The 10925-nt window shown below is 41.0% G+C and overlaps 1 protein-coding gene across 1 annotated transcript; it reads right to left on the minus strand.

Annotated features, from left to right (window-relative positions):
* Window positions 1-3522: 3522 nt before the first annotated feature.
* On the minus strand, window positions 3523-8370 carry LOC124025862 (biogenesis of lysosome-related organelles complex 1 subunit 1). Its single transcript, XM_046339182.1, has 4 exons — window positions 8159-8370; window positions 7326-7398; window positions 6294-6426; window positions 3523-3889 (listed from the first exon to the last, which is right to left on the minus strand). Exons 1-4 carry the CDS (start codon window positions 8217-8219, stop codon window positions 3779-3781), a joined length of 378 nt encoding a protein of 125 aa, XP_046195138.1. The 5' UTR covers window positions 8220-8370; the 3' UTR covers window positions 3523-3778.
* Between the last annotated feature and the right edge of the window lie 2555 nt (window positions 8371-10925).

Genomic DNA, 10925 nt, shown 5'->3' on the forward strand with positions numbered 1-10925 from the left:
TTTAGGGTTTAGAAATTAACATTAGATTATCTGGAAACCGCTCTGGTGGACATTCCTGCAGTCAGCATGCCAATTGCACGCTCCCTGAAACTTGAGACATCTGTGGCATTGTGTTGTGACAAAATTCTGGTAAAAGTTAGTTGGGCTCATCACCTAAAGTTGAGATTCTTGTAATTTTAGATCAATTTGTCCATTGCAACACAAACGTCACGTCAGAATTTATGAAAGAGAGTGGTTACCAAACAATAATGTGATTGAGCTCCAATGCCTTGTGACGCAACATTAATTTGTTCTGTAGTTGGATTAGCTGGTATCTTTCTATCGTTGTTTTACTGTGTTCTGTAGCTGGATTAACTGGTATCTTTCTATCATTGTTTTACTGTGTTCTGTAGCTGGTATCTTTCTATCGTTGCTTTACTGTGTTCTGTAGCTGGATTATCTGATATCTTTCTATCGTTGCTTTACTGTGTTCTGTAGCTGGATTAACTGGTATCTTTCTATCGTTGTTTTACTGTGTTCTGTAGCTAGATTAACTGGTATCTTTCTATCGTTGTTTTACTGTGTTCTGTAGCTGGATTATCTGATATCTTTCTATCGTTGCTTTACTGTGTTCTGTAGCTGGATTAACTGGTATTTTCCATCGTTGCTTTACTGTGTTCTGTTGTTTTGACTTTCTATCGTGTTCTGTAGCTGGATTAACTGGATTACACAACCCAACAATAATACAAATGTCAGAGTTTGTCCGCCACTTGATGTCTTCATTCAAGAAAAGAGAAGCATCACAATAAAACATAAAAGTCAACAGACAAGTATTTTTCCTCTTGTGGACAAGACATATGGCCTAGTCCCCCAGATCTGTTTGTGGGTTTACCAACTCCATTGCCGTCAATGTGTTAAGACATAACAATGAGTTGGCACGATAGAGTAAACAGACAACAGGCTACAAGACATACAGTAGATGAGAATTATTAACTGAAGAGGAACATACATGATCCAAAAGGTTTAAGGAGCAAGAGACTGTTGATGTTACCGTCACATTTATTACACAGGGTAGAGGTAGCTAGCCTAGCAGTTATTACACAGGGTAGAGGTAGCTAGCCTAGCAGTTATTACACAGGGTAGAGGTAGCTAGCCTAGCAGTTATTACACAGGGTAGAGGTAGCTAGCCTAGCAGTTATTACACAGGGTAGAGGTAGCTAGCCTAGCAGTTATTACACAGGGTAGAGGTAGCTAGCCTAGCAGTTATTACACAGGGTAGAGGTAGCTAGCCTAGCAGTTATTACACAGGGTAGAGGTAGCTAGCCTAGCAGTTATTACACAGGGTAGAGCTAGCCTAGCAGTTATTACACAGCCCTAGCAGTTATTACACAGGGTAGAGGTAGCTAGCCTAGCAGTTATTACACAGGGTAGGTAGCTAGCCTAGCAGTTATTACACAGGGTAGGTAGCTAGCCTAGCAGTTATTACACAGGGTAGAGGTAGCTAGCCTAGCAGTTATTACACAGGGTAGGTAGCTAGCCTAGCAGTTATTACACAGGGTAGAGGTAGCTAGCCTAGCAGTTATTACACAGGGTAGAGGTAGCTAGCCTAGCAGTTTATTACACAGGGTAGAGGTAGCTAGCCTAGCATTTATTACACAGGGTAGAGGTAGCTAGCCTAGCATTTATTACACAGGGTAGAGGTAGCTAGCCTAGCATTTATTACATTTATTACACAGGGTAGAGGTAGCTAGCCTTGCATTTATTACACAGGGTAGAGGTAGCTAGCCTTGCTAACCCAGACTGACATGAATGAGTACGGTTCTGTGCACATAGTCCAATTAATATAATATAATTTGATTTCAAAATGTTTACATGCTTTTACAAGAAGACGATTCCACCCCCCAAAAAAAATCCTGTTAACATGGACACATCTGAAATCAGGCTACCTGATGGGACTTTGATGAATGCAGAAAAATCGCCAATCAAAATAAAAACGCTCTCACACAACAACCCTGTTATTTTTTGAGGAGCCTAATTGGAGACGGAGTTCGGACCTATAAAGTTTATGTGAAAACTATATTTCTAAAAGATGCATACTTGTGTATTCAAAGGAAATGTGTGCTGCTGGTTCTGGCACATGTGCAGGTCAAACACACCGCTGGAAATCCTATTAAGATTCTTTACATGTCTTAATCACTTGAAAGATGGCGTAGAAAACCAGATGTTTAAAAATCGGCATATGCTTACTTCGATTATGATCGTATGCCGATTAAGATAAGCAGAGTAAGGAGTACATGACTATTGCATGATCTGCCTGCTGCCACAATCCATTTAATATTGGGTTAATAGTGTGCAGGGCTCCTCAAGTCCTGCCTCTTCCATCTTACTCAGTGATGAATATTCATTCAGGAATTCTTTAACAACTAGGGTAGGTAGTTTTAGTCAGACAGGGAGAAGGCAGAAACTAGACTCTTTCTAAACAGGACACTTGCTCTTGTAATTACAAGCCAATAAATCCAATTTACCCACGCTACTTTTACACAAACAGGCCTCTTTTGTTCCAGTGTCGCAAAATACATTTTGACATCTATATTATTCAATTATTTCACCCACACGTCTGTTGCCAAGGGCTAAAATAGAAGTCAGTTATATTTTTGATGCAGATCGCACTGCAAGGCCTGCCTCTTCCATCTCCTCACTGGTTTATAGAAGCAGGTACCCACGTGCCATCTCCTCATTGTACCCACGTGGGTGACTGAAAGACGAACGAGGCCAGTGGCGGTAATGCACCTAATTTATGAAAGTTGCCAATCGCAATCTAAACTCTAGAAGAAAAAGCCTGGAAGGAGGAGAGATGACTAGAAACAATTCAGTTGACCATTTAATGTGTGGCTTAATTAGTGGAGTAGAGGACCTTGTGCAGTTCAGGTAAAATAACAACTCAAATGATTAGAAACCCAGGACAAATTAGCTAGCAAGTGCAAGCTAGCTAAATAGGACAAATTAGCTAGCAAGTGCAAGCAAGCTAGCTAAATTGCCATAAATGTTTAATGCTTTTTGACCTGTCCCCAAATTAATATAATTGGTTCAGAGTTTGTTTTGATATTTTAACCTGCGTGTCGTGATCACGTTTGGAGTGGGGGGACAAAATACATTTATGCACAATGGCACACGCACACAGCCGGTTTGAGTTCCGTGTTAGCTAGCTGTCCTGTTCATCCTCCATGGGAATAGGAAAATTTAATACATTTAGAGAGACTAGCACCCCAATCTGAACTATTCATCTTTGCAGGAGAAGATCGTAAAAAAATGGATTTGTTAGATATCAACTCACTGGCGAAATAATGTTTGTGTGAACGGCTAAATCCTTATTATTAGGAGTGTTGCTACATTCACATGGACCAGATGTGAGGTTATGGCCCATTATAACACATAGTAGGAGGACAGTTAGATATTTCCACCACAAGGTTATTATATGTGGTATAGACCTATAACAATACAAGAGCTGTTAACACAACAACATTGCCGATGGGACTTAAGATGCTCTGATCAATAAGGTTTATTTGTCCATAGACATACCTACTGTAACACAATGTGTCACTCATGAACACTGGACAGAGCCTTAAAGCCGTAGTCATGTCTGAACCCACGTATCGTCCTTTGAGATAGATGGCGTATCGGGATTTTGGGTCCAGAATTGTGGTATCCACTGTGAATCCACCCCCTCTTTCACAGTGAGTGTGTTCATCTACCCAACGCTAGCAGCAATCCATCAGTTCTGGGTTTAGGTTCAGAGTGTCTATGAAGAGGCTGATGTGAGCTGCCCCTTGTGTACGTACTCCAGAGCTGTGGCGATGGTTCTCATATCCATCTCAATGCTGCGAGCCCAGTTCTCCACATCACCGATTTCCTGGTCAAGAGAAAGATAAAAGGTTAGGAGCCAATGCTAAAAGATACAATGGGAAGGGTTAGAACTAAACATGAATAAGTAGCCTACACAGATAGATTACAAATGCATAACTGTTTTAGTTATTCTGGTAATGACCAGGGTCCGGTTTCTCAAAAGTATCTTAAGGCTAAGTTAATCTTAGAACCATAGGATCAAATAGAATCTAATTTTATTCATCACTTGCTTCGTAAACAACAGCTGTTGTAATTTAAGGCTCTAGATAGCAGGAAACAGCAGTTACAAAAACACTCAAATCCCAGAGTCCCCCACATGGACTGAACAATATTTGTACATTATTTCTAAAATTCTTGAAGTTCTGTCAAGTTGGTTGTTGATCTTTCCCTCGATCCAGAGTAGTTTCCCAGTCCCTGCAGATGAAAAACATCCACACAGCATGATGCCGCCACCACCATGCTTCACCGTAGGGATGGTGCCAGGGATCCTCCAGACGTGACAAGAGTTCAATCTTGTTTCTCATGGTCTGACAGTCCTTTGGAAAACTCAAAGGGGGCTGTCATGTGCCTTTTACTGAGGAGAGGCTTCCGTCTGGCAATTCTACCATAAAGGCCTGATTGGTGGAGTGCTGCAGAGATGGTTGTCCTTCTGGAAGGTTCTCCCATCTCCACAGAGGAACTCTGGAGCTCTGTCAGAGTGACCATCTGATTCTTGGTAACCTCCCTGACCAAGGCCCTTCTCCCCTGATTGCTCAGCTTGGCGGCCAGCTCTAGGAAGATTCTTGGTGGTTCAAACTTCTTCCATTTAAGAATGATAGAGACCACTGTGTTCTTGGGGACCATCAATGCTGCAGAAATGTTTTGGAACCCTTCCCCAGATCTGTGCCTCGCCACAATCCTGTCTCTGTGCTCTACAGACAATTCCTTCAACAGCATGGCTTGGTGATTGCTCTGACGTGCACTGACAACTGTGGGTCCATATATAGACAGGTGTGTGCCTTTCCAAATCATATCCAATCAATTGAATTTACCATAGGTGGACTCCAATCAAGTTGTAGAAACATCTCAAGGATGATTAATGGAAAGAGGATGCACCTGAGCTCAAGTTCCAGTTTCATAGCAAAGGGTCTGAACACTTAAATGTAAATGTAATAAGGTTTCTGTTTATTTGGAACATTTCTAAAAACCTGTTTTGCTTTGTCATTATAGGGTATTGTGTGTAGATTGAGGACATTTGTTAATTTAATACATTTTAGAATAAGGCTGTAATGTAACAAAATGTGGAAAAGGGGAAGGGGTCTGAATACTTTCCAAATGCACTGCGTCTATGGTAATGACAATTTCCTGCCACAAGGGGGTGGTACTGACAACTTTATGATTGAGAACCAGACATGGAGGTTCATCTCATTGTCAGAATGTCCTGAAAGTCATCCTCTTGACAAAGCAAAAAAATAAGCTATGACTGAGATGACTCAGATATATTTTGACGGGAATAAAGCACCCCCCCCCCGACCAAGCCAAGGTCCCTCAGGCTAGTGACACCTTTTATCAGTTTGCAGTATATGACAAGAATAATACACCAGCTTCTCAGGACTTTGTAGAAGGCCAGAGAGAGGGAATGTGTTTGATGTTCAACAACAAGGGTTTGGATTTCCTTCATAGCTCAGTTACCTCCACTATGCTAACAAAGACACAGCACAGAGATTGTCTTACAGCTGAGAAAGAGTGGTATTGGTAGAACAGTAGCTTTCTGTGAGTCACAGATATACATTGATGTGCTCGAGGCCTACTGTAATTGTATATATTTTTTTAGAAAACATTTGACCTCTGTCATTGCCAACAAAGGGTATATAACCTTGTATTGAGAAACTTTTGTTATTGACCAAATACTTATTTTCCACCATAATATGCAAATAAATTCATTAAAAATCCTACAATGTGATTTTCTGGATTTTTTTCCCTCATTTTGCCTGTCATAGTTGAAGTGTACCTATGATGAAAGTTACAGGCCTCTCATCTTTTTAAGGGCGAGAACTTGCACAATTGTGGCTGACTAAATACCTTTTTTCCCCACTGTATGGATGTACACACACACACACACACACACACACACACACACACACACACACACACATGGCTAAAATGCTTTTGAACACTAGAATGTTTCACTGGATAAGTGACAGAGTTCACGATACATCAAAAAAAGGGGCAGAACTGTTTAAACAAACTTCTGTCTCTAGGGATAGTAAAGATACCTTTGATTTGGGATCAAATTGATTTGCAGAAGGAAAATACCCCATACCACTTCTCCTGTCATCTTTTAAAACACAAACATGTCTGCCACCACTCACCAAAGATTTAGAGATGTTGGTTCCTAATCTAAGACCATATAGGGTTGCGTGTGTGTGTACCTTCAGGGCCTGGTTGAAGCCTTCCACCATACTAATCCACTGGCCAGTCTGCTTGGAGAACTGGCCGGCCTGCACCTGTAGCGTCTTCACCTCATGGTCCAGCTTCCTCTGGTTCACATACGCCTTGGCCACCCTGGAGTTAAACACAGAGTAACTGGAAGATGACTAGGGCTATAGCACATGTTAAAACAATGTTACGTACAATAAGACCGTATAACACAATATAGATGTGTATAACAACAGTATCAGCCACAAGAGTTCGGATGCAAAGTTTTGCACAAGAATGGAAGCTAACTAAGTTCCATTATTCAATAGAAGGTTGATCTTCTTACATCTTATGGGCAAAGGCATTATATTTGATATTGGAAACTGAAGGGAAAGTAGACTGACAGTTCCTGAAAAAGAGTAAAATTATGTCCTTACGAACTCCTTAATGTTAAATCTCAAAGAGGGGAGAAATGTTGCTACACTTGACTTTATCCTCTTTTTGTTAACGGCAATATAATGTAGTGGCACAACAATGGTGGTCACGTCTAACTGTTGCTCACTAAGATGCTTTTCTTGAGTTTGGCCTTTATGTTGCTGTCATAACGATTCTGTATTACCAGTGTACATTGTGCTGTGGAGTCACATGCCATCATTGATTAACACATTGATTGAAGGCTAATCACACAAACGGGGTAGTTTCTCCTGCACAGATTATGCCTAGGCGTGGAAAACACAACTCACTTGAGAATCTCCATTAAAAATGCTTTTTAGTCCCGGATGAAGTTTAATCTGTGTCTGGGACAGTGCCCCACAGGGTTCAATTTGCAGGCATTCTTCAATAATAACATGCTATAATAAGCCAAGGCTACTCAAACAGAAGACAGCTAAAAGGTAGCTAAAACATTTTCAATGCAGGTTAACAACAAATGTCTAATATGTCACGTGTCAAGCCATTTGAACTGAATTAGAGTTGAACAGCTGGATGACTGGATGACATAGAATGGGTTACATAAAAGAGGTAAGTTACAAACAGGGCATACATACCCCACATTAAGGTGGTCCACCAAGGCTTCTGTTAGACAGGTGGCAGCAGTAATTGCCTCTCGTCTACGCCCCTCTGTGCAGGGAAAAAGAAAACAGCTGTCATGTCATGGGTGGATGGAATTTGCCTCCGCTGGAGATGGCAGCATGGGCAGCTAACTGGTTAGCCATCAGGTCAAGACAAAGCGAGAAGCTAGCTAGCTGATTTCCGAGGCTACTTTGTTATGCGCTAGCTAGCTTTGGGCATCAGTGTGAGTTCCTCTACGAACACAGAACTAGATACAATTTTTTGTCATCGTTGCATGATGGGACCATAGTTAAGGGCCATACTCACCAAGGATGAGAACTGTTTTATTGTTATAATCTAATTCAAGTTAACAGGTGCATTAGATTAGATTATATTTACCATACTACAACGATAAACTACAAAAATAGTGGAGAACGAGCAGTAGGTTTTGTTAATTTCATTGGCAGGTGTAGGCTACTGTATAACAATACACTCTAGTGTGGATGCTCGCCAACGTTTTATAGTTATGTATTATATGTCGTTATAGTTAGTCATTGACCTTGGTGTGAATGGCCATTTATTAGTTAAAATAAGCTAGCATGCAGTTAGTCACGAAATTCACAATACTTGTCCCATCTCATGCATTTTCAACAGTTGTCTGCCTTTGTGTCCGTCTAGGTTCAGGATCACAAGTAACTTAACTAGAACAAGCTTAACGTTGCTGCTCGCAAATTAGCTAGCTAGCTATATTTAGTAGTGTTGTTTTAGCATAACTATCGCTAGCTAATCAGACAACTTCAGTTTCACACGATACCTCCTTTCCTCTCACCTTGAAGTTCTTTTCGTTCGTTCTGCTTCGATTGGTGCTCCTTTAATAAACGGGAAAGCATTTTTCACGTTGTTGTTCGTTCAGTTGAACGTTTTAATCAAGAGATATTTTAATTTAACAAAGCTATCAGAACTCAGAGCTGTTGTCACGAGACCGCCCAATGCGGAAGAGAATTGTACCACGTGAGCTTCGTCTTCTTCTTCTTCTGTTTTTCAATGTAACTTTGATATGACTAGGCAAGTCAATTTATAAGGAATTCTTACTTACAATGACGGCCAAACGCGGACGATGCTGCCCTATGGCACAGCTAGATGTGCTACAACCTGGATTCGGACCAGGGACTGTGGGCACCTCTTGCAGGAGATGCAGTGCCTTAGACCACTACACCACTCGGGAGCCTAAATGAGGTTTGACGGTGGTTGGCATCCAATAAATGTTGCATTACCGCCACATACTAGTATATAATAAAATAATAATTTTAAATAAATAATCTAATAAAAAATACAACAAATACCCAACCATCTAACACTACACTCAATTAGTAATAAATACCATACTCCACTATTTCAATCTATTTAGTCCTACTACAGGCCAACAGCCTGAAGGGATGGGAAACCACCACTTAACACACCCTGTAACTCTTCTGAAGTCTCACACAGCCAAATATCTCTCTGCAGCTGCCACCACAACCTCTATTTTTTTGCGACTTATGTTCCATCCCTGCAGTACAGTTGAAAATCATTACTGTACATGCAAAGAATCCAATCTTACTGAAACATATATCGCTTGTTAGTTTATCCCTGGACAATTTTATATCAATCTCTTCATTCAAAGACTCAATCATGGACACTCTTACCGACAGTTGTGGCTGTTTTGTGTGATGTATTGTTGTCTCTACCTTCTTGACCTTTGTGCTGTTGACTGTGCCCAATAATGTTTGTAGTACACTCGACTGAAAGAATACAGTTTGTTCACCGTATACTCATTAAGTATGTAGTATACAGTTTGTTAGTATGGGTATTTGAACACAGCTATAGTGAATTTTACACGTATTATATGTGTTTAAGTATGTGTTTGGTTTAGGCTTACCTTGGTGTGACATTTTGATAACCATGTAATTATCTCTCAGACAAGGTCAGTTTTATCAATATATTTGCCTCAATTTACAAAAAAAAGTGAAATATTTAACAACAGAAAAGGCTGCAGCAAGACTGCAAATGTAGCAGGAAGCTCCAGCACCTCATTTCTAACTGACAATGTCATCTACCATTCACCAGCGTGATCAGAGACTTGTCCCCAATCCATGATGAATCCATGTGCTGTATTGACATGAATGGAATGAAGTGTATTATTATTATTATAAGTGTTGAACCTCTTCAGTCCCCTTTCTCAGTTTTAGCTACAGTAGCCACTGACTACACTTTAGCTAGCTAGTTCGCAGAGCAGTAGATCAAACAATCATTTTGTATTACTTAGTATTCAATTGTTTGTACAACATGTCGACTTTGGTGTCAATTTCAGACCTTATGGCATTTTTCAAGGATCAGCATAGGAGCATTAAAAGGGGGGGAGACCACTCTCAGTCTGGCCATGTGGAGAAGACCACTCTCAGTCTGGCCATGATGAGAAGACCACTCTCAGTCTGGCCATGTGGAGAAGACCACTCTCAGTCTGGCCGTGTGGAGAAGACCACTCTCAGTCTGGCCATGTGGAGAAGACCACTCTCAGTCTGGCCATGTGGAGAAGACCACTCTCAGTCTGGCCATGTGGAGAAGACCACTCTCAGTCTGGCCAGGTGGAGAAGACCACTCTCAGTCTGGCCATGTGGAGAAGACCACTCTCAGTCTGGCCAGGTGGAGAAGACCACTCTCAGTCTGGCCGTGATGAGAAGACCACTCTCAGTCTGGCCGTGATGAGAAGACCACTCTCAGTCTGGCCATGTGGAGAAGACCACTCTCAGTCTGGCTGTGTGGAGAAGACCACTCTCAGTCTGGCCATGTGGAGAAGACCACTCTCCATCTGGCCATGTGGAGAAGACCACTCTCAATCTGGCCATGATGAGAAGACCACTCTCAGTCTGGCCGTGTGGAGAAGACCACTCTCAGTCTGGCCGTGTGGAGAAGACCACTCTCAGTCTGGCCATGATGAGGAGTGCAGCTATAGTGAGGGGCAACTTACCTGTTTGGTCAGGGCCAGCATGAGGGATAACGTTTATCCTGTCTCAGTGAGTGTAACTCTTAAGTTAAGTTTGAGCATCTTAGCAAAACAATGTGTTCTATACAGCTGTCAACATTCTACAAGGAAAGAGCTACTTAATTAATCAATTATATAACCATTAACCAGATTACCCTGGATACCAGACTTAGATGAGTGATAACTGAGTTCTAGAATGTTGTCATTGATGAGAATGAATCAAAAAATCTATTGACATTCAGAATTGACTTTGTTTATACATCCTGTCTGTATTGTAGTTGCATGACCAAAGACAAATCTTCAAAGGCACAGTATTTATTTGGAGTGGTACATTCAGTCTTGATTTATAGGATCCTTTTGTGAAATGGGTATGGGTATTTGAACACAGCTATATGTCAAGTGATAAAGTCCCAAGTTATCAATTAAAAGTTTATGGAAAAACTGCAATTGTCCTCATGAAAATGACAGTTTATTAATATTCTACAGCTGTAATGTCATCAATCAAATCAAACTTTATTTATATAGCACATTTCTTACAACAAATGCATTTCAAGGTCTTCAAAGTCAAGCATTG

This window comes from Oncorhynchus gorbuscha, linkage group LG03, assembly GCF_021184085.1.
Source record: "Oncorhynchus gorbuscha isolate QuinsamMale2020 ecotype Even-year linkage group LG03, OgorEven_v1.0, whole genome shotgun sequence".
Taxonomy (NCBI): domain Eukaryota; kingdom Metazoa; phylum Chordata; class Actinopteri; order Salmoniformes; family Salmonidae; genus Oncorhynchus; species Oncorhynchus gorbuscha.